The sequence below is a fragment of the Leptopilina boulardi genome, unplaced genomic scaffold (assembly GCF_019393585.1).
Source record: "Leptopilina boulardi isolate dan_hultmark-lab unplaced genomic scaffold, ZJU_Lbou_2.1 LbouV2_98, whole genome shotgun sequence".
NCBI classification, from domain to species: Eukaryota; Metazoa; Arthropoda; class Insecta; order Hymenoptera; family Figitidae; genus Leptopilina; species Leptopilina boulardi.
Genome location: NW_026138047.1, coordinates 74,244 through 100,644, shown reverse-complemented (window position 1 = coordinate 100,644; position 26,401 = coordinate 74,244). Strand labels below are relative to the sequence as shown.

Sequence of the window (26,401 nt, the reverse complement as noted above, 5' to 3'; positions counted from 1 at the left end):
AAATTGACTTTGATGATGATGATAATGATGATATTTTTCAATTCAAGAGAATTTATCATTTTGCACTAATCAACGATTTATCTCGATTAGTTAGTTCACAGATTACAAAAAATTGTCATAGAATATGGTTTTGTGATAGATGTTTATGTCATTTTACACATGAGCACTCTTTTAATAAACATACTCCTGATTGTGAAAAATTAAATAAGTGTAGAGTTTTTATGCCAAACGAAGATGATAATATTTTAAAATTTAAAAATTACAAAAATAAAGAACATGTTCCATTTGTTATATATGCTGACACTGAAAGTCTTTTAGAACCTGTAACAAATACCTTCGTGAATACAGCTCCATATCTAAAGCATATTCCGGCAAGTGTGGCTTTCTATTTACATTGTAACTTTGATGAATCACTCTCTGAATTTAAAATATTTCGAGGATCGGATTGTATTAAATGGTTCATGAATGAATTGAAGCAATTGTCTGTAAAAGCAAATTCTTATTTTACAAATATAATTCCAATGGAAAATTTAACTTTTTCACAACAAATGCAATTTAATACAGCAACAAATTGTCATATATGTGAAAAAACTTTTAAAGAAGATGACATCAAGCACCGAGATCATTGTCATTTTACAGGAAAATATCGTGGTCCTGCACATCAAAGTTGTAATGTAAACTATAAAGATTCACAAGTTATTCCAGTAATTTTTCATAACTTGTCTGGATATGATGCACATTTTATTATAAGAGAACTTGCAACATCTTTTGAGGGTGGTATTAAATTATTACCAATAAACAAAGAAAAATACATTTCCTTTACAAAAGATGTAGAAAATACAAAAATAAAATTCCGATTTTTAGACTCATTTAGATTCATGCCCAGTAGTTTAGAAAAGTTATCTTCATACCTTGAAAATAATAAGAAAGAAATCACAAAAAAATATTGTAGTAATTTAGATGAATTCAATTTATTGACAAGAAAGGGGGTCTTTCCTTATGAATATATTAATAGCTGGAAGAAATTAGAAGAATGTCAGTTACCGATTAAAGAATCTTTTTATTCTAAGTTAAATGACTCTCATATTTCAGACGAGGACTATAATCATGCTTGTAAAGTATGGGAAACATTTAATTTGAAAACATTAGGTGAATACTCTGATTTATATTTAAAGACTGATGTTTTACTTCTAGCTGACATTTTCGAAAATTTTAGAAAAACATGCTTCTTAACATACAAGTTAGATCCACTCCATTATTATACTGCACCAGGTTTGGCATTCGATGCAATGCTTAAGTATACAAACGTAGAACTTGATTTGCTAACAGATATAGAAATGTTACTTTTCATTGAAAGAGGTATTAGAGGTGGAGTATCCCAATGCTCAAATAGATATGCGAAAGCGAATAATAGATTTATGGAGAAAGATTTTAATCCCTCTGAATTAGAGTCTTATATAATGTATTTTGATGTCAACAATCAGTATGGTGCTTCTATGAGTGAATATTTGCCATATAAAGACTTTGTATGGTTTCAAGAATATAAGAATGACTTTTACTTGGATATTTCAGATGAATCTCCAGAAGGATATATTCTTGAGGTTGATCTTGAATATCCTGTTGAACTTCATAATTTACATAAAGACTTCCCTTTATGTCCCGAGCATTATGTACCTCCACTTCCAAAATGCACACTTCCAAAATTAATTCCAAACTTATTATCAAAGAAAAGATATATAATTCATTATAGAAATTTAAAACAATATTTATCATTGGGAATGAAATTAATTCAAATACATAGAGTTTTGAAATTTAAACAAAAATCATGGTTGAAGCCATATATTGATTTAAACACAGAATGTAGAAAAAAGTCAAGTAATGAATTTGAAAAAAATTTTTATAAATTAATGAATAACTCTGTATTTGGAAAAACTATGGAAAATATTAGAAAACATAGAGATGTAAAACTAGTGACAAAATGGGAAGGAAGATATTGTGCTAAAAATTTAATCGCTCAACCAAATTTTCATAGCTGTATTGTATTCGATAAAGATATGGTTATTATTGAAATGAATAAAACAAAAGTGACGTTTAATAAACCAATTTACACAGGATTCACAATTTTAGATATATCAAAAATAATAATATACGACTTCCATTATAATTACATAAAGAAAACTTTCGGTGAAAATGCAAAATTACTGTATACTGATACTGACAGTCTTATTTATTTTTTCACAGTACCAAATATTTATGATTATATCAGACGGGATTTACATAAATTTGACACATCTGATTATCCAGAAAATAATATTTATAATATACCTCTTGTAAATAAAAAAGTTTTAGGGCTTATGAAAGATGAGAATAATGGTAAAATTGTAGCCGAATTTATAGGTTTGAGATCAAAATTGTATGCTTTCAAATTATGGGGTGATAATGAAGAGTTAAAAAAGAAAGCAAAAGGTGTGAAATTTTCAACATTAAAAAGAATAGAGTTTAATGATTACAAGCACACTCTTGAAAAATCTGAAAACCTGATCCAAAATCAGCACTTTATTAAAAGTAAAAAACATGAAGTTTATACATTCAAACAAAGTAAAGTTGTTCTCAACTGGCAAGATGATAAACGAGTCTTGTTACCAGGAACAACGGACACGCTTCCTTGGGGTTACAATTCACCATGATGAAAAAAATTACCAATAAATAAATAGGGTGAGTATTTCTTCTTTTAATTTAAATTTAAATATTCACACAGCAGAAGTCGAGGGGGAATTTACTCAGGTAGTCAAGTGTACACTCTTCCTGTAATACTTGTGTAATAACGTGTAATAACGTGTAATACCGTGTAATAATGCGTTATTACAGTGCTGTAATAACGCAAAAAACTCTGTAATATCTCTGTAATAATGTGTAATACTCTGTAATAACGTGTAATACTTAGTAATAAGAGTAATATGAGGTGTAATACCGGTAATCAAGTGTACACGTTTTTAACTAGTAAATTCCCCATCAGCAGAAGTGAAGTATGAAAAGAGTGTTGATTTCAAAATATGATACCCTGCCTACACTGTAAGAATCACGAATTTTCTAATTTTGTGACCTAGTTGTTACAGTTTTTAACAACCTTTTATATAATATAATTAAATTAGGTTAATAAACTGTAACAATTAGATCACAAGATTGTAACAATTAGGTCACAAAACTGTAACAATTAGGTCACAAAATTGTAATAACTAGGTCACAAAACTGTATAAATTCCTACTTTAGTCACCCCCTTTGCTGCACTGACGTCTCAAGATTATGTGTCTCTCCATACCTTCGTCCCCCGCTTCATCAACATGTGCTTAGACCCCGGCCGCTTATCACCTCTTCTACACACCTACAAACTATGTGATACATCGAATGCAGCTTGGAGTTGAAAACATTACTCATTTCTTATTATTTGATTTTTAAAATATTAAAATAAATAGTTATCTACGATTAATAAAGTAACTTCTTTTACTCAATTCTTTACTTTTTGACAATAATAATATATTAACATTTTGATTAAAATAAAAGGGTTTTTTTATAAATAAATGACATGAGACTCTTTTGATTTTTATATATGTTTATTTTTTTTAAATGTTGCACATCAAAATTTTTTTACAACAACTTATTACTAGTATTTTTAGATAACCACTCTGATAATAGTTTTACATTTCGCTCAGCACATTGAATTAAATCTTTTTCAATTATTTTGCGATGATAATAACATGGCTTGATATTATGCGAAGCATGCTTCAGTGATTGAAGCGATGTACAGTTTATATCTAACATATCTATAATCACAGTAGATGGCTTAAGAAAACTTTTTAACCACTTCTTTTTTTCTAAGCCTTTTACATAAATTAGAGTTGCATTTTTAAAAATAGTTTCTAATATAATGGGAAGTAGTGTATATGGAACATCACCAGACGACCAATATATACAATGTAGATTATTTTCCAACCACTTATTCATTCTTTTATAATGTGGTGAAATACAGTTCCAATCACATGGAGGTTGAAAAATAAATTTGTATGGTTGTTGACAAGTTTTTTCAAGCGGTAAAATAGCTAATTCCTTTATAATAAATTCGTTAACAGGCAATTTGAAACATTGAACATCTACTATGTATGCCATTGTTCTGAAGACTAAATATGTTATACAAATATTTAATAATTTATATAATTTATTCAAACGATTTTTTTAACCCCACCGCTAATTGGTCTGTACTCAACAATTCTGTCATGTAATATAAGACAGTAAGCTGCTGTTTGGTCAGGTAAATTTTTCTTAGATTCAAATTCAAGACGAATATCAACTGGACCATATTTTAATGATTCATTTTGCCTTGAACAATCAATTACTATAAGTGGAGCATATTCAAAAAACTCATTTTTCGATAAGTATGGTTGGGGCTCCTTATTGTAATACGTCGCTTGAAAATTGGCATACATGTCATAAAGGACAGCATAGTGTCGTTTATCAAAATCTAAATTCAAATTTCCATATGGATAACTTTGATTATTTAAGAATAATTTAACATTTGTAATTTTACAATGATCAAAATGACTGGCATTTCTAGTATTAACATTTTTTCGATTTGTCTGAAAACCTAAAATTATAAAACGAGGTTTTTCCAACTGCGTTGATGTCTTAACTGTCCACACGTGATTGGCTGTCTGTGGTAGTAAAGGATACTCATAGAGTTCCCATGTTCGAAAACTTATTGGAATAAGTGGGTCTTTCTCAATGTATTTTAATAATTTGAATTTACGTGAATCAGACAAGCGAACATTGGGTAATAACCATTCAATTTTATTAATGGATACACTAATTTGTTCTTCACCTGTCTGTAGAATCGCATTCATATCATTTCTTGCTCTGGTTAAAATTAATTCATGTCTTGCATTAACAATAATTTTTTGGTAGTCCTCAGCAAAACCAAATAGAATATTAAATGGTATTGAAATATCAAAATTTCCAAGGTTGTCAACAAGAACAGTGTTTGCGTTACAGGTCAAAAACCAACCAGCGTTTTCTAAAAATTTACTTTGAACTCCATAAACAGAAACGTAATTTTTCATGAGACTTGTAAGACCAACATTTCTATTTTTATCAATTTCAATAGCGTTTAGTTCATAACGAGCTTCTTCAAACAGATGACAGATAGCATTGTTAATAAACCTAGTATGTGTAACAGGTGTCCCGTTTTCCTTTAGTAATTTTCCTTGAATATGTAAAAAACTTTTGCTTGGCAAAACACAATGATCCTGATTTTGTACAGCTATTCTTATTTCATCACTGTTATTAAATGTTGCTGAGGCATATGGTAGATGAGCATGAACCTCATAGTGAGCAATAGATTCATTGTAGACAATTGGTTTTGCAATATTTAACACATCCTCATCCTCCATCTTTTTTGGTAAATATTAAACTTTTTAAAGAGAAAAACAACAAAACAGATGCAAACAGCTCTTGTTATCTTCTTTGTTTCTTCTTCTCGATCACTTTCAGACCCAGATTCTTCAATAGTTGAATGTTTTGAGGTGTTAACCTCTTGGTTGTGGTGTCGTAACTGACTCTTTTTACACATTCTGGCTTCTTATATCCGTAACCAATTCTTTGATTATAGGCAATACCCATTTATACTGCTTTCACATGCAATCTAATGGTAATTGTTTCACTTTGAAAATTTACAAGATTTCCGTCCTGATCAACAATTCGTAACTGAATTTGATCAATGGTCTTGACGGCGATAGGCAAGTAAATGACATGAGATGGTACTTCCACTATTTTATATCCTGGTGGAACTGTTGGAAAAAATTCATGAATCGTGTGGACCTTCAGATTATTTATATATGCACCGGTTGTAATATTACATTCAACTCGTAGTGCATTAACTTTTATAATAGACACGGGTAAGTTAGATTGGAAATATTTATCAGCTTTAAGAATTTGAGGTTCAAATCCTAATAATTGGTCTATGGAATCATCTTTTTGAAAATTAATGTCACGATTGCACAAAATCTCACTGCGTAAAGTATTGTTATTTGGTTTAATATAAATTTCAATTCCTTTGGGTTTCAAAACACTTTGTAAATAGCGCTGTATATCACCAATTTCATAGCTACCAGTTGGTATAGTTATTTCTTCTTGATCAACATAAAACTTATTGTGTCCAATATCTACATTTGGGATAGAGTTAAATGTAAGAAATTCAACCAGACCAAGTACATAATTCTTATGAGGTAACAATTCAATTGGTGGAAAATATTGTGTCTCCAATATGGATGATTTACCTGATAAGGTAAATGTTAATGAATCGTTCATATTGCTAGTTTAATTTATACTAAACTCAATGTTTCAGTGCCTTTGTTTTTAAAGAGTAAACATAGTTTTAACCTCAAGTTTATTTGAAAGAAATTTTAAACACAAATGACCACACACATAGGTATTAAAATTTTGATACCTCTTATGGTTGTATTTAATAACATTAACACTGAAATACTTTACAAGATCTGTAGGAGGTTGAAGATTACCAAAACTATCAAAATATTCAACATCATTGTTCATCTTCCTATAAGCTACCCAATGGGTACCAGCATTATTTCTACTATCCAAATTTACTATGGCTGATTCAAATTTATAAGGTCCTGAAACTGGTAACTCATCACGCATAAAAACACCACGAAAGTGTGGAATTTTCATAATTTTAGCGTATTTAAGTATATCGTAATTAGTCAATGCTCTTTTTGGCAATTTTACGATTTTTTGGGCTTTTTTTTTTTTAAACCACATGCTAATCCTAATCCTTGTTTATAAGGCTTAAGATAGAGACCTTTTCCTAGAGCTATTGATTCCATGGTTCTGTTATGGCGTTGACTTTCTACTAGTTGATTTTTAGCTTCTCTTGCCTCATTAACTGCTTTTGCTATTCCAGCAGCTCCACCAGATAGTGTCCCTATTGCACTGAGGCTAGCAAAGAGTGGTATAAGAAATGGTAAAAAACCACCAACTTTTTTCGGTATAGGCAAAATTCGAGGTTGTTTCACTTTGCATTTTCCACCCGCTACTTTCACAGCTAAACGTGCACCTTTTAAAGCTGACTTTATAGCAGAAGATGTATCATGGCTTGGTGCAATAAATTTTTTTGATGCTAAAACAATATTTTTTAATGGAAATGTAGACTTTTTATTCTTTTTCTTTTTAATTTTCGATTTAAGACCCATTCCCAATTTAGTTTTCATTTTCATAGCGTTAGTAATTGCCCAAGCTGCTGCCTTTTCACCAAGTTTAGCGTCACCAGCATGTACACGATTCCAGGCTTTTTCTGCGAGTTTTTTATCTGCAACGTGTCTACTTTCAAGGCTATTATTTTGAGAATATGCAATATCGTGTTCCTTACAAGCTTGATCAAGAATATTAATGCCAGGATCACCGCGTGCCAATCGTTTTGTTAATTTTGTACCAGGTCCACAGTATTGATAACCAGGAATATGTAATTCAATAGGTAACTTGTTGATAATTTTATTTAAGAGACCTTTACCACGTTTGATAGAGTTTTTAGAACTGTTTGCTTTTTTCTTTACAAGCATTCTTTTATATTTCTACAACGAGTATCTTTTTAAGACTGATTTCAAAATGTATAAAAGCAATGTATTTATACTTTATAGCTCAGTTTACTCTGAATATTTAACCTTTCTGAATTGCATAGGATATATTGAATTAAGTTTTAAGAGAATAATTTACATTTTTCACTAAAAAAAATTAATATATAGACTGATATACTAAAAATAATAACAGTTTTGTATTTATACTCTTCCACCTCAGATAATATCAAAAGATGGAGTTCAAAGAACAATCAACAAAATTACCTGTGTTAGATTTTGATAAAGTAACACAACAAGAGTCTAAGACAAAACGTCATGGAAATCTGTTACCCAATACGGTAAGAGCAATTTTTTGTGGTCCATCGAACTGTGGAAAAACAAATGCTTTACTTGCTCTACTTTTACATTCAAATGGACTACGCTTTGAAAATATCTACATTTTCTCCAAATCATTAAATCAACCAAAATATAAGTTTTTGGAAAAAACTCTTGAATTAGTGGAAGGAATTGAATATTTTCCATTTCATGAACATGAAGAGGTTATTCAACCAAACGAAGCAAAACCAAATTCTACAATTGTCTTTGATGATATAGCCTGTGATAAACAAGATAGGATTCGAGAATTTTTCTCAATGGGTCGTCATAGACTTATTGATTGTTTTTATTTATGTCAAACGTATACACGGATTCCAAAGCATTTAATTCGAGATAATGTGAATTTTTTGATAATTTTTAGACAGGATGATTTAAACCTTAAACACATATATGATGATCATGTCAATACAGATATGATATATACAAAATTTAAGGAATTATGTTCCTCATGTTGGAATAGTGACAAATATGGTTTCATTGTCCTTGACAAAGATAGTGATCTTAATAATGGTAGATACAGAAAGGGTTTTGACTGTTTTATAAAAGTTTCTGAAGCTTAAAGTGAATTGCACCCAGCCTCTAAGATTAGTTATAGCTTAAACTTGGTTCAATTAAGATGTCATCATCAAGAACTGAACAAATTCAAAAACAAAAAGATATTGCGCTGCATTTGGCAAAAGCCAGTGACGCAATTCGACGAAAACATAAATTGTTAAAGTTACATAAAGAAAACTTTGCAGAAAAATTAGAAGATACTTTTAAACCTATTACTAATCCTCTGGAAAAGCTAGTTAGTGATTTTAAAGTACTTAAAAAAGATGATATTAATAATAAAGATGAAAATGTTAAAACTGAAAAGGTGGAAAAATTTGAGAGTTATGATGATGATGATGATGATGATGATGATGATGATGATGATGATGATGATGATGATGATGATGATGATGATGATGATGATGATGATGATGATGATGATGATGATGATGATGATGATGATGATGATGATGATGATGATGATGATGATGATGATGATGATGATGATGATGATGATGATGATGATGATGATGATGATGATGATGATGATGATGATGATGATGATGATGATGATGATGATGATGATGATGATGATGATGATGATGATGATGATGATGATGATGATGATGATGATGATGATGATGATGATGATGATGATGATGATGATGATGATGATGATGATGATGATGATGATGATGATGATGATGATGATGATGATGATGATGATGATGATGATGATGATGATGATGATGATGATGATGATGATGATGATGATGATGATGATGATGATGATGATGATGATGATGATGATGATGATGATGATGATGATGATGATGATGATGATGATGATGATGATGATGATGATGATGATGATGATGATGATGATGATGATGATGATGATGATGATGATGATGATGATGATGATGATGATGATGATGATGATGATGATGATGATGATGATGATGATGATGATGATGATGATGATGATGATGATGATGATGATGATGATGATGATGATGATGATGATGATGATGATGATGATGATGATGATGATGATGATGATGATGATGATGATGATGATGATGATGATGATGATGATGATGATGATGATGATGATGATGATGATGATGATGATGATGATGATGATGATGATGATGATGATGATGATGATGATGATGATGATGATGATGATGATGATGATGATGATGATGATGATGATGATGATGATGATGATGATGATGATGATGATGATGATGATGATGATGATGATGATGATGATGATGATGATGATGATGATGATGATGATGATGATGATGATGATGATGATGATGATGATGATGATGATGATGATGATGATGATGATGATGATGATGATGATGATGATGATGATGATGATGATGATGATGATGATGATGATGATGATGATGATGATGATGATGATGATGATGATGATGATGATGATGATGATGATGATGATGATGATGATGATGATGATGATGATGATGATGATGATGATGATGATGATGATGATGATGATGATGATGATGATGATGATGATGATGATGATGATGATGATGATGATGATGATGATGATGATGATGATGATGATGATGATGATGATGATGATGATGATGATGATGATGATGATGATGATGATGATGATGATGATGATGATGATGATGATGATGATGATGATGATGATGATGATGATGATGATGATGATGATGATGATGATGATGATGATGATGATGATGATGATGATGATGATGATGATGATGATGATGATGATGATGATGATGATGATGATGATGATGTGATGATGATGATGATGATGATGATGATGATGATGATGATGATGATGATGATGATGATGATGATGATGATGATGATGATGATGATGATGATGATGATGATGATGATGATGATGATGATGATGATGATGATGATGATGATGATGATGATGATGATGATGATGATGATGATGATGATGATGATGATGATGATGATGATGATGATGATGATGATGATGATGATGATGATGATGATGATGATGATGATGATGATGATGATGATGATGATGATGATGATGATGATGATGATGATGATGATGATGATGATGATGATGATGATGATGATGATGATGATGATGATGATGATGATGATGATGATGATGATGATGATGATGATGATGATGATGATGATGATGATGATGATGATGATGATGATGATGATGATGATGATGATGATGATGATGATGATGATGATGATGATGATGATGATGATGATGATGATGATGATGATGATGATGATGATGATGATGATGATGATGATGATGATGATGATGATGATGATGTGATGATGATGATGATGATGATGATGATGATGATGATGATGATGATGATGATGATGATGATGATGATGATGATGATGATGATGATGATGATGATGATGATGATGATGATGATGATGATGATGATGATGATGATGATGATGATGATGATGATGATGATGATGATGATGATGATGATGATGATGATGATGATGATGATGATGATGATGATGATGATGATGATGATGATGATGATGATGATGATGATGATGATGATGATGATGATGATGATGATGATGATGATGATGATGATGATGATGATGATGATGATGATGATGTGATGATGATGATGATGATGATGATGATGATGATGATGATGATGATGATGATGATGATGATGATGATGATGATGATGATGATGATGATGATGATGATGATGATGATGATGATGATGATGATGATGATGATGATGATGATGATGATGATGATGATGATGATGATGATGATGATGATGATGATGATGATGATGATGATGATGATGATGATGATGATGATGATGATGATGATGATGATGATGATGATGATGATGATGATGATGATGATGATGATGATGATGATGATGATGATGATGATGATGATGATGATGATGATGATGATGATGATGATGATGATGATGATGATGATGATGATGATGATGATGATGATGATGATGATGATGATGATGATGATGATGATGATGATGATGATGATGATGATGATGATGATGATGATGATGATGATGATGATGATGATGATGATGATGATGATGATGTGATGATGATGATGATGATGATGATGATGATGATGATGATGATGATGATGATGATGATGATGATGATGATGATGATGATGATGATGATGATGATGATGATGATGATGATGATGATGATGATGATGATGATGATGATGATGATGATGATGATGATGATGATGATGATGATGATGATGATGATGATGATGATGATGATGATGATGATGATGATGATGATGATGATGATGATGGATCACATTCTTCTTCTTCACGATCGTTAGATAAGGACACAAAAATGTATCTTGAGATGTTAAATAAAAACAGTAGAGAAATCGATAATATATGTGGTGTAAGAAAATCAGGTAAAAACAAATTAAAGATTGGTAATTCTACGATAAGTTTTAATGAAAACTATATAAATGTGGCTAATTCAACATTTCCTAGCAGTAAAGGATTACTTGAACTCCTTTTCAAAAAAACTCCAGATGAGTCTTCGATCTATGCTAAAGATTTGGGAAATTTCAAAAAAATACTTCTCTTGACAAACGCACATAAAAAAAAACTATAAAGCTGATAGTGACATTCGTGAGAGTAAATCCTTCAAATTTAAGCGATTTATAGACAAATTATCTTCACCTACTAAAAAAAGAAATGGTAAAAAAAATAAGATTTCTTCTCGTGGGGGTGCCTTACCTGAGTTTATGATTGCTAAACAAACAAATAAAATGGACTATATATATTGGGATGACCCAAATGAACTAGTGGACAGACTAGGTTTACTGTTAGCATCTCAGTCAGCAGGAAATCCAAGCCACACAAACGAAATTTTATCAATCATTGAAGAACTACGAGAAGCAAACATTATTTATTAATTTTGATTAATATAAAAACAAATCAGTTGAATAATGTCTCTCGACGTATTTGGACGTTCTTTTAAAAAAATTGAAAATTCTATTCGTGGGCCTCCTGGAGTTGGCTTTAAATATACAACAGAAGGAAATTTCAATGTTGAAAATAAAAAGTTGTGTAATGTTGCAGAAGCTTTAAGTGAAGGTGATGCAACTAACTTGAGTCTTGTGAAAAAAATTGTGAGCACTGAAGTCAATGAAATTTATAAGATATTAGGATCTATGAGATCTGATATACTTAACAATAATATAAAAATAATAAGACTAGAAGATTCTGTAAATAAATATATGCATAATCTAAAAATAAGTATCGAAAGAAATATAGAGTGGTTAACACTTAATAAAGAGTTCCTTACTCAGTTGGATAAACGATTAAGTGCACTTGAATAAAATAAGAAAAGTTTGATTTTAAAATATGAATGAAGAGAAGCAAGCTCTAATTAGAGAATTGCATAAACCTGTTAGAAGAAATTATGCTAGGCGAAAGTTTGATATACGAGCAATCGATGACACTTGGCAAGCCGACCTGGTGGATATGTTAACATATGCAAAGAAAAATAAAAACTACAAATATATATTAACGGTCATTGACAATTTTTCAAAATACGCCTGGGCTGTTCCTGTAAAGAATAAAACTGGTGAAGACATTTCAGCTGCAATGAAGACAGTGCTGGACCAAGGCAGGGTGCCGAAAAACCTACACGTGGATCAAGGAAAAGAATTCTATAATATTAATTTCAAAAATCTCATGAGAGAATATAAAATAAATATGTATTCCACATTTAGTAATCTTAAAGCTTCGATTTGTGAACGTTTTAATCGTACCTTGAAAAATAAAATGTGGATGCAATTTAGTTCGCAAGGCAATTACAAATGGTTAGGTATTTTGCAAGATTTACTTTTCTCGTACAATAACACTAAGCACCAAACCATAAAAATAAAACCAAAAGATGTAAACAAAAATAATGAAAAGAGAATTTTGTTTAACGTTTATAAAACATTTGTTGTAAAATCTTCGAAAAAGAAACCGAAATTTAGAAAAGGAGATGAAGTTAGAATAAGTAAACTAAAACATATGTTTGAGAAAGGTTACACACCTAACTGGACAACAGAAATTTTCACAATTGATCGGGTAAACAATACTAAACCAGTAACATACTTGCTCAGAGATTATCAAAATAGACCTATAGCTGGTAATTTTTATGAAGAAGAAATTGCTATAGTTAAAAATCCAGATATTTATTTAATTGAAAAAATATTAAAAAAACATCGTCATAGAATGTATGTTAAATGGTTAGGATTTGATAATTCTCATAATAGTTGGATAAATGAGGATATGTAAAACTTTCTTATTGAAATAAATTGAAGAATTTCTAAAATATATTTATTGTTCAAAAATTATTCTCCTCTAATATAAATATTAAGATATTACATCATCTTTTTTTTCTATTTATATCTAATTAGTATCATCATTTTAACATATGGTATATTTCTGTAGTGTACATTATTTTCTTATAATTTAAACATTAATATAAATACAATAGTAATATATAATTATAAAAATACATTTTAAATATATATTTTACCATAACTGACATGAATATATTAAATGTTTATAATTAATTAATTCCTTTCTTCATTGGATCAATCATCATCATCTACTTCTTTTTTAAATATATATTTTACCATAACTGACATGAATACATTAAATGTTTATAATTAATTAATTCCTTTCTTCATTGGATCAATCATCATCATCATCATCATCATCTATTTCTTCTTCTTGAAATAATCAATTAATTTTAAGGATTCACTAGAATTGTTTTTTTCATTTTTAAATTCACTTTGTAAAAGGTTCTGGACAGAATTTTCTGAAACATATATAACAAATATATATTAAGTAAATTATATTTAAAAAATTAGGAACATAATGAGAAAACTGCAGAAATACTTACTTTCTAATTTTCATGTGATATTTTGCTTGTGAATTTTTGAATGTAAGTTAAAACTTCATTACAAATTGCCTTGGAATGAAAAGTAATAATTTCACAAAAAAGCTTTTCTATATTTACAGGATTTTCACATTCATTATTTAATAATACATTTCCCAATATTTTAAAATTATTTTTCCGAACAAATTTTTCCAAAGCCGTCAGGTGGTGTAATTCAAATCGTTGATATACAATTTCTTCAATTGTTTTAATAATATTCAATTTAATTTGTTGTAAAGGCAAAAATTTTATTTCCCTTGCACTTTCTTTCACACAGCGATTGAGTTGCTTCAAAGTATTATAAGTTTCAAATTTCAGAGAAAATGCTAATTCTCCTTCAACTGAATTTTTAATTAATACAAAGCGATTATTTAAATAACTGACAAAATTCAGATGAAATGTATCACAGTTGATTTCACGAGGTTCAGATTTATTAGAAAAAAATTCTTCCATTTCTAAATAAAACGTGTTGAAAAATTTCCATTCTAGTATTGAGAATGAGACTGATGTTTGAGGATGGCTGCTTAATAACTTTATTTTTATAGATAAATTGCTCTTTAATTCGGCACCAATAATTACTTGTTTTGTATATGATGAATTTAAGTTATATGTGGTTGAAAGAAGTAATTGATTAAGAGGAAGATATGCCATTTTTTATTCTGCTTTAGATACAAATTCAAAGTAATTGTATTTTCCACCCAAAAATTTTAATTGTAATTCTCCTTTCTCCGCAGCTTGTTGTAAATGAGTAAATGATTCCGTTTCACTTTCAAGAACCTTTACCATCCTTTGTGGTAGAAAGACAACATATTCACTATCAATTTCAGCCACAATTTTTAAACCAAATTTTGTTGTTGTTTGTTTAATATCTGTAATATTATAATATTCATTAAGGATCAATTCACTCAATTTTTTAATTGGTAAAAAACTAGCAGCTCTGTTTAACTTCTTTAATTTTCCTTCCATTTTCCTTAAAATTTTCAACCACAATATAAATTATTTAAAATGGTATTTTTTTACACTGACAACTATTATGTTTAACGCAAACACTCAGTCACAACTTCTCAATACAAATCAACTACCCGAGACTTTATGGAAACTGGAGAGTTAATTCTCACATTTTATACTTCTTTAATTCATTCTCTATCTTTTTTTAGATAATACATTTTTTCCTTTTCTAATTATTATATATATATATTTATTCCAAGGGAATGATTCAGACATTAAAAACATATGTTCATTCATCTCTACGTTTATACATAATATAATATAATATGCTGACATGTCTCATATTACACTCCAGATGATTCCTCTCTGAATTGTATGAAACTATTTTTATCATCCATGCAAAAAAACCACTCATAACATTAACAGGTGATGTTTCCTTATTCTGATAATAATAACTGTATAATTATTATTCTATTAAATAATTAAACAATTTATTTAAATATTAAGAAAACAAAATTTAGTTGAAAAATATTTTCTACTTACCGTATAATCGGACATAACAATACAATGTAGTAATAAGAAATTTTTCCTCACTCTTTTATAGTCATACATTTTTCTGATGTGAAAATAAATTAAAATTCATGCAAAAATTACATCTTGAGAGTTAATAATACTAATAATAATAATAATTGTAATAATTAATCATAATAATTGTAATAATTAATAATAATTATTAATAAATAATAATTGATAATAATAATAAGTATTATATGTCTTCTAATTTTATTGTGCTGACATATCTCATATTACACTACAGATGATTCCTCTCTGAAATGTATGTAACTATTTTTATCATCCAAGCAAAAAACCACTCATAACATTAACAGGTGATGTTTTCTTATTCTGATAATATCTGTATAATTATTATTCTATTAAATAATTAAACAATTTATTTAAATATTAAGAAAACCAAATTTATTTGAAAAATATTTTATACTTACCGTATGATCAGGAGATATAGTGAAACTCTGTATGTCAACTTGTACTTCATAAATATACTTATTCGTTTCTCAATTTTGAAAAAAATTTACAAATTTTGGGAGACAAGTTTTTGGGGAATTTTCAGGAAAAATTTTTTTTCTTTGTATCTCTTTAGAAGTTTCTCGATTAGAATGGATTAGAACCATTTTTTATTTCAAATGTCGGTAAATGTCGGTGCAGGAATCTGTATCTAGAACCGGCACTGTATATCTACTATATATACTCGCTATTATGTACACATTCATAATTAATTATTATATTTTGAAGGTAAAACCCCAAACAAAATTTTTGTATTGAGATTAAAAAAAATTTCACCTACACAATATTATACTAAACTGTATAATTATGTATTTCATTTTTTAAATTTCAATTGCTGATTTATTACATTCAAAATTAATATAATTTATAAAAATAAATAATTTTTCATGAATATCGACTTATTAATATTATTAAATAATTGATTAATAGTATGACTTTAATTCCTACAACCAATAATTGAAAGATCAATTGAAGATTAATTATTATAACTTATAACTTTAACATATAAAAATTTAAAACATAGCCTCCATACTATTTTATACAAAAATAAATATTTTTTCATTTTAATTTCTTGGTTAAATGTGTATTTAATACAAAACAAATATACGTATAATACACTGAACACAATATGCGTCAAAAATATCCCCGTGGAAATCCTCGTGTCAAATTTGGACGGAATTCCTCGAGGATTTCCACGCGGATTTTGTACTCTAATTTTTTTGTCCTTATTTCAAAAATCCGTAAGGAATCCCCGAGGATTTTGTACTCTAATTTTTTTGTCTGTATTTCAAAAATCCGCAAGGAATTCCTCGAGGATTTTGAACTTTGAATTAATTTCCCTGCACCTATAAATTCACGAGGATTTTTATCTTAAAAATGTCTTATCTGTGTTTCACTGTCGTCAAAAAAATCCATAATGATTTTAACTTAAAGTTAAATATTTTTATTTCCTGATCGTTGAAAATATCCACGAGGACTTTTCAGTAAATATTTTTTGTCGGCATTTAATTACCCTCGAGGTTTTCGAACTTTGAAATTCAATTTTTTCTCTTTGTACAAATCCTCGTGGATTCCTTGCGGATATTTGAAATACAGGCAAAAAAATTATAGTACAAAATCGACGTGAAATCTGTGAAGATTTTTAATAACAGACAAAAAAAATAAAGTACAAAATCCTCGTGGATTCCTTGCGGATTTTTGAAATACAGACAAAAAATTACAGTACAAAATCCTCGTGGATTCCGTGGGAATTATTAAAAAAGAAACGAAAAATTTAAGTACAAAATCCTCGTGGATTCCTTGCGGATTTATAAAATACAGACAAAAAAATTAGAGTACAAAATCCTCGTGGAAATCCTCAAGGAATTCCGTCTAAATTTGACACGAGGAAATCCTCGAGGATTTCCACGGGGATATTTTTGATGGGGGAGGAATATGAGAGTAAAAGATGACAGTTTAACTAATTTTATTAAAACAGCGAGCCTTGTAAGTAGGGAAGTCTCTCACCATCATTTTAAAAGAGCAACTCTCCCAAATTTAATTGAGCTGTGCGTTTACACATCGAGTGGCGCTGCGGTACGGTCATTTAAACAACCGCTCTCTCAAGCGTTTTTTAGTGTATAGGACAACAATTTACCAAAGGATGAAGCCAATCCCAGAACATTGATTTTTTGGGCTGGGGCGATTGAAAAAGAATCTCTCATATACATATATATATATATATATTATTATACTTTATTCATACTTTAGTATGACCTAGTCCGGGAACCCTAGAACAAGTCGCCATGCGTGGACTTCGGGAATCCCCATTATTTTGTTGTGGGGCTTTCAGAGCGTATCTCTGAAGATAGACCAGGGTACGAAATAACATCCGCCGTTTCCTTTGTATAATTCTAGATACTCGACACTCAGTGCACCCAGGGTTTTCGTGGAGAAGTGCGATAAATTTAGCTACGGCTAATATAAAAAAAAAGTTTATTTAATTTTTTTATTTTTCTTTTTGATTTACATGGCAGCGTTCTCTTCCTTCTCGAAATCTGTCGGCGACAATCTCATGTGAGCCATGTGACGCGAATTATAATATGTACTTTCATTTTTCTGTAACAGTCCTTTTTTTGTTTCTTATTCTTCAATATGTGTATTAAATAGATCTAAGGTGTTTTATTGAATTTACCCCTCTCCTCACTGGCTTCAAAGACAAGGTCCTTCAAATAAATTATGTAATAATTAAAGTCTTGTAGATGGCGCTTAACGCCATCTTTCTTTTTCACAAACATATTATTTAACCTTGGCTCCATCCGGCGAGCGGTCTTCCCGGTTTTTAAAATAACTAACATTACAAATTTCAATCTAAAATTTCACATGGATTTAAGTATAGGAAACGATATAGGATTTCATTCGGGAATTTTCAGTTGCAGTTTACAACAAATATTAATTATTTGATTAAATATCAAATAATATTATTGCAACTCATCTGAATATAAAAAAAAGTGTACTTTACTTCTGATTGTGAGTTAGACTCTCAGCTTTTATAGTATTCCAGACTGATCTCAACTGTGAGAGAAAATATTTTCACCATCAGGTGGCGTAACTGTGGAACTATAATGATGATCAACATCTATATTGAAATTTCCAATGTCAAACCCCATGTCATTTCCCATGTCAAATCCTTTATGATTTTTTTCAAAAATTTTCACATATCAATTCCTATGTCAAACCCCATGTCATTGCTCAAGTCAAATCCTGTATTATTTTTTAAAAAAATTTTACTATATAAAACCCCATGACAATCCTCATCTCATTTCCAATGTGAAATCCCTTATCATTTTTTTGAAAAATTTTCTCATGTAAACCCCCATGTCATTTACCATGTCAAACCCCATGTCACTTCCCATGTGAAATCCTTTATCATTTTTTTCAAAATTTTCCCATGTCATTCCCCATGTTACTTCCCATGTGAAATCGTTTATCATTTTTTTCAAAAATTTTCCCATGTCAAACCCCATGTCATTGCTCATGTGAAATCCCTTATCATTTTTTTGAAAAATTTTCCCATGTCAATTCCCATGTCAAACCCCATGTCACATGGGGAATGACAGGGGTTTAATATGGGAAATTTTTCAAAAAAATGATAAAAGATTTCACATAGGAAATGACATGGGGTTTGACAAGGGAAAATTTTTGAAAAAAATGATAAAGGATTTCATTTAGTATTGAACATGGTATTTAACATGGTATTTGACATTGGAATTGACATGAAAAATGAGGAACCTTGTTTTGATATTTTTCTATGTGAATTCCTGTCTCAATTTCCCATGGGGATTTATATGGGAATCCATATGGTTTCCTATATAAGAGTGGGGTTTTACATAGTTTTTGACATAGGTTCCCATGTGGTTTTCCATGTGGGGATTTTCAATAGGAAAACTATTTATATATGACAAAAGCTGAAACTCGTGTTATATGTGTTCGAGCAAGAGCACATCAAAAATGTTAAAGAAAAAAGTGTTTTAAATTATTTTCGTGCAGTGAATAAAGTGTATATTTTATAGTAATAGATAAAAGTGAATATAATATTTACGTAGCAGTTTTAATTCTATTCTAACACTTTAATGGAATTTCAAACATATCTTAACACCGACAAAAAATTTCATTTTTTCAAAATATGACAGTGATGTATGCAGTTTGAGACACGTTAGGACATGCAGGTTGAGACGCGGAAAGTCACTATACTTTATTTCGACAACTTTAAAGTTATTCTAAAACAAAAAGTTTTAATAAATATTATAAATACTAGAAATCTCGCAGAATATATTTCAATTACTATCAACCCTATAAGGATCAAAATCAATCCTTAACGATCATCCCCCACTAAATATTTCAATAAATTGTCAGTAACTTTAACCCAAATGAACATTTTGATAAAATATTAGTAATTGTAAGAAAAAAAATAAAAAAGGCAATAGGTTTCACTAAACATTTGAATAAATTGGCAGTAACTGTGGGCCAAATAAACAGAACTTTTTTTATATGCTCAGAGGATATTAGAAATTTTTAAGACAAAATTGCGATTCAGATGCCAATTCTGACAAAAATTAATAAATTTTTAAACTTTTTTATTCTTCAATAGCATCAATATAAATAAATAAATAAGAAACTTTTAAAAAATGACGTGGTTATTTTCTTTTAATCATTTCACAATCACTAGGTATGTCTCAACTTGCATGTGAATTATTTTTTGGACAGAAATACCATACTCGGAAAATCAGACGTAAATTTTTTATTTTTGAAAAAAATTACTACTTTCTTAGGCAAAGTTGTAGCCCTAGACAGTACTTTTTAAACGGCATATATAACTTTTTGTTAAATGTTTTTTGTTTAAAAATTTTCCCAAACAACAAAACCCGTCTTAATCGCATACATATAATTAATATTACATGCACGTTTTCCTAAAATTTCCCACTCTTTGAAACTTGAACGTGCACGGCGCTTAAGTCACAACTACTTTCAAAATTACAGTGCCGTTTCTGTACGTATTTTGTGTGGGACTGTGCACTTAGCGAGAAAACAATTTTCTTGTCAAAGATAAAAAAAATATATTTTATTATTTAAGATTCGGAATATAAGAATTTGTATGACTTTTTTTGAAATACGATTTTATTCGTCTTTTATTAATAAATTTTTAATTTTTTGACTTATTTTTAAAAAAATAATAAAATAAAAATTTATTTATTTATTAAATCAAAAGTAAAATACCTAGAATTTTTTTAGTATAAAGTGTAACTCTTTTAAAATTAAATCATTTTGAAAATTTGTACATATGAACAGTCTTTACTAAATTATTAATGATTGACAATAATTTTAATGCAATTTTTCAAAAATTCAATTACATACGTCCACAAAGCATGTGATACTGTTAGGGGGTTTTTAAAATCATCACGGGAGGAAGAGGGGCTATTGAACTCTCGTCATGTGATATATCATTCTTAAAGAGAAAATTTTTATTTGGAATAAAATACTACTTAATTTGTATTTTCTATTATTATTTTTAAATTATGAACGACTTTTGAAAAGTTTAATTTTTGACGATTGTCGATACAGCTCAGAGCAGAATAGATTTTAGCCTAAGCACAACTGAGTCAAGTACGCAAGTCGGATACGGGATATGTAAGTTGCCGTAACCGTCTTTAATTGTGCATTGTGATTGAACCCTTATATGCTGCTATTGACATTGTGGACAAAGTACAGGTTATATGTCCAAAACTTCGTGTAGATTCTCGTATTCTATAAAGGCCTGAGCAGAATAGAAACGTAACCGGAATAGTAATCGCAAATGCAACCAGAAGTATGAGTTAGAGAAGGATAGATAGATTGTTTGTCCTTCTCTAACTTATTCTTCCGGTTGCGATTGCAATTCCGGTTACGTTTCTATTCTGCTCAGACCGTAAGAGTATTTTAAGTGTATTTTAGAATTTGAATTTTTATTTCGGTAAGTACTGCTTTATAAGTTTTAATGAAAAATGTGTGAATATTTGTTATAAAATTGTCAGATAGGGAAAATACTCATTCTTGTCGAGTCATTGATAAAATGCAGTGTTATTAAGTAAATCTAAGAACTTAAAAGAAATGATTGGTTACTACTTGATCTTATCTTTTATTTTTTTACATAATTTTTAATATTTTTTGCGTTATTTTGATATTCAACGATAAATAGTTAGGTAAAATTCCTTCTATTTTTAGTGTTTTTGTAAGTATGGATAAATCTGAAGATTACAATCTCTTATATAGGAATTTTCAAGAAGCCTTTCCTGACAAAAAAGATAATGAGATTTAAAAAGAGGTAAATAAAATTTGGAACTCAATAAAATTGGAAGACAATTATGAAGAATTGTTGAGAAATCAAAACTTTAAGTTGACAAACATTAAATTCAAACAGCAGAGTAAATTAATGAATTACTGGAGTAAGTATATTGTTACGTCCGACAACGCAACATAGTTAGTAAATTTTAATTTATTTTTGAGTCTCGGCTCATTGTCCACAACTCAGGAATCATTCAAATTGGTTTGTTTTATTTAAAGGTGCATTTAAAAGGATTGAAAAGATAATAATGCACTAAATACACTGTAATCTTTTCGGAAGGTATTTAATAAAAAAAAATAATGATCAAATCTTTTTAAGGATTGAAGGAACTAAAATGCGCAACTTAATCGCACTACGTCCTTCGGAAATAGAAGTATGATAAAAAAATCGATGAGAGGAAAAACAGTAATTTAATATACAATAAAAAGTACTTACTTTTTTCTTTTTATTTATAATAGCTGAATAATGTTGAAAACTCGTTTAAATTAGGATCTTATTGTTAGATGTTTGGCTTCGTATTTATTGAAGATGATGAATTAGAATGATCAAAAATTTGACTCGTCACTTAAGAAATTTAACAATATAAAATTCAACTTGAGAATTAAAACAAAGAGTTAAAATTTAGAGACTTGGAAGAAAATTGGAAGAATCTGAGAGATTTTAAAAATTTAGAGAACTTAGACATTTGAAAAGAACTTGTAGAACTGACTTTTTAATTTAATTCTTTAGTTTTTATATTGTTATCCCTACTTAAATTTTTTAGTTGGGTGGAAATTTGGGGATAAATATTTTTTTAGAGTGGTAAGTTAAAAAGATGAATGATTGGATTTTTTATGAAACAAAATAGAAGAACTTATCTAAAAGAAAGATGTCATTGAGCCTTACAGGTCCAGCCTTTGCTAGAGGTGACTTTGCTTAAGCGTATCTTTAAGATTAGGGTGTCATGAAAAAGTGGGGAACTATAGTTTACACTATTTTTAAAAGATGGAGCCAAGATTCACTTTTTAAACGAATTTTCAAAATTACAAAAATTCTTAAAATTATTTATATATATATATATATATATATATATATATATATATATATATATATAACAGAAAGTTAAGTAAAATTAATTATATATAATTAAATGACAATATTTAAAAATTTTTTATTACATATAAAATTTCTATTACTTATAGTCTAAATGATCAATGTCACGTCCCGAGCTAAGGTAGAGTTTATTTATTATTTATAATAATAAAAGGGAGATAAGTTGCTGATTAATCAGTTTGGTAAAGCCTGATATTTATTTTTAATGTAGGATCGTATCACTTTGTCAAAACTAAGGGTTTTGTGTCAAGCGATTAAAGAAAAATATTCCTTTTTATGATTTGCAATTTATTAATAACAATATATAATTACAATAGTACTTACAATTGATTCGTTGAAACTTAGTAATGTAACAAGCGGCAATCAGGATTACAAATATGTGTCTCTGGATGCGTTGTTATACAAATCATAAATTGTTACACTTACACAATTTAGATTTTATACGACTGTTAAGAATTATTTAACTCGAACAAAAGAATTATATTGCTTAAAATAAAGAGAAACTTGTTTCTCTTTTACAAAACTTTTGTAAAACTCACTAAACTCGCGGGTTTAAATAACGAAGTTTAAACAATTACAAAACTGAAGGGCCGATTCTCAGACACTATTCGGGCAGAAGCTCGTCCGATTAACTGACATTTTGCAATAGAAAAACTGGGGTTTATATACTACATGATCTTTGTTCATTGGGGTAGAATTGTCACGTATAATTTGCAGACAGCGCAATTATCACGTACAATTTTCATTTAGCGCAAAAGTCACGTACATTATTTATTAATAGAATTATAATAATATCTTAATTAATTTATTAAAATTTTAGTTTATTGATTATTAATTAGTTGATTGCAGTCACTTAGGATGTATAGTGATCGACAATTGGTATTATGAAAAATAATATTAATATAGAGTATTAAACAATAATCTTATTGAATTCTTTAATCTACTATATATATATATATAACACATCAGCTTTATGCAAGTCTTCAGCATTCAGAGGTGTTATATTACATCTATCTTTCACTATTAACATCGTGAATGACTCATATGTATGTAATGACCTTTATTTAAAAGAGATAATTTAATTTGTTCATGATCCATCTTTTAAGAATTTTTTGGTACCGGGATGTAACAATCAATTATTCTCATAATAATGTTTAAAACTTCAATATTAATCTAAATTGTTAATTAAAATTTAATTAATTTCATTTTTTTAGGAATTTTAATATATAATTATAAATAATAATAAATTAATTTGAAATTCCAAAAATTAATATTAAAACTGAACTAATAATTAAAGAAATATTTTGAAGAATTATTTAAAATTATTTAGGATTCACTAATTCAACGTGTTAGATACTATTTTTAAAAAATAGAAATAAAACGGACTTTGTAACCTAATATATTTATAGTTCTTAGGACTAACAGATATAATTTTTGACAGTAGAAACTCGTGGACTTATCATGGCAATGTGATAAGATAGGAAATGACCCCAGCTGTCAACATCTTGGAGGATGCACTTTAGAGTTTTTAAAAAATTTTATGACTGTATTCTTATCTATAATTTTTATTCTTTACAAATAGTTGATTTTCCAAATTTCAAAGTGCATCCCACGAGTGTAGACTACTGAAAGTATTTTGTCTCGTTATCGGTTCTAAAAGGAAGACAAACAATTTACACAGATGTTTTTCCATGTAGAATTGATACAAAATTTACAAATAAAAATTAAGAGGAAAAAGAACATAACGTTGAAAATATAATAAAATAACGCAGGACGTTACAATATTAAATATTTGTTTTCAATATTGAATAAAATTTTGTAAAATGAAATTTCTTAGTTTACTTTTTAGTTACCAAGTACTTCAACAACTGTAGAAACTGTACATGCTTCGAACAAAGGTGAGTCAGTATTAGAAAATGAATCTAGTGATGTCCCAGAAATCCAAATTTAGAATCCAATTTTATTTTAGAAGAATCGATGTCTTATGAAAAAAAATTTATACTCCAGCACTGAAGATATTAACAAAAGAATTTGCTCGGAATGTGGTGTCTATATGGCATCTTTGACTGTTTTAATAGATCATAAAAACTCTGTGGTGTACCAATTTTTATTCCGAAAATACGTCCGACTACGATTGCTGCTCGGCGTCAAAAAGAATTATTAGCTATTATTATAAGGTATGAAAATCAAGATGAGGCAGAATGGTTGGATGATGATTTAGTTAATCAACGTTTTTTGGGTAATGAAAATTCGGATTTGCAAGAAAAGGGGAACGCACGATTCGTAACCATCAAAGGTCATCTAGAAAATCCTTGGAGTGAAGATACTGAATAATTAAAAAAATAAAATATCTGTTTTTACTTTTTTAGTTTATGCTTATAAAAGAACCGTTACTAAATGTTGAATGATAAGTCAAAATATGTACTTTTAAAAAAGGTATGCAATAAACATTAAGCCAAAAAAATTTTTTTAAATTGATTATAAAATATTTTAATATTTTCAATAAAAAATACTCATTTGAACAGTAAAAAATATTAACATTTGTTTATAGATATCATGTTATTTATATTTTAAAATCAACTTTTCTGACCGGTTTTAATATTAAGGGGGGTCAATAAATTATCAAATGTTTTTCGAGGGTGGGTTTTTAAAATATTATGACTTATCACAACGAGGGAGGGGGAGGGTGTTAGAAAACGCTAAAAACATATCACATGCTTTGTGGACGGCCCTTTTAAAATAATTTTCAAAATTAAAAATTTTTCTACAACTCAATTATTGGATAAAATTCTTTCTTTCCTTTTCTTTCTTTTCTTCTTTCTTTCTTTCTTCATATCTTTATTCATTCAAATTTATA

General features: G+C 29.0%; 2 protein-coding genes across 4 annotated transcripts in view; one reads left to right on the top strand and one right to left on the bottom strand.

The window, feature by feature from the left end:
* LOC127290976 (uncharacterized) overlaps nt 1-26,401 on the top strand; it is a 112,181-nt gene that overhangs the window by 42,330 nt on the left and 43,450 nt on the right. The window contains exons 2-3 of one of the 3 annotated variants that reach the window (XM_051319839.1): nt 25,394-25,442; nt 25,514-25,721. The exons of 1 other annotated variant lie outside the window; for it this stretch is intronic. The gene's annotated coding sequence lies outside the window, so the exon portion shown is untranslated. The remainder of the gene's footprint in view (nt 1-25,393; nt 25,443-25,513; nt 25,722-26,401) is intronic. One more of the 3 variants, XM_051319841.1, reaches the window with a different exon arrangement.
* LOC127290979 (uncharacterized) lies at nt 4,218-5,441 on the bottom strand. Its single transcript, XM_051319843.1, has one exon. The coding sequence runs from the start codon at nt 5,439-5,441 to the stop codon at nt 4,218-4,220; it is 1,224 nt and encodes a 407-aa protein (XP_051175800.1).

Coding starts and splice junctions, on each gene's coding strand:
- LOC127290979 (XM_051319843.1), bottom strand. CDS start 5,441: ATGGAGGATGAGGATGTGTTAAATATTGCAAAACCAATTGTCTACAAT.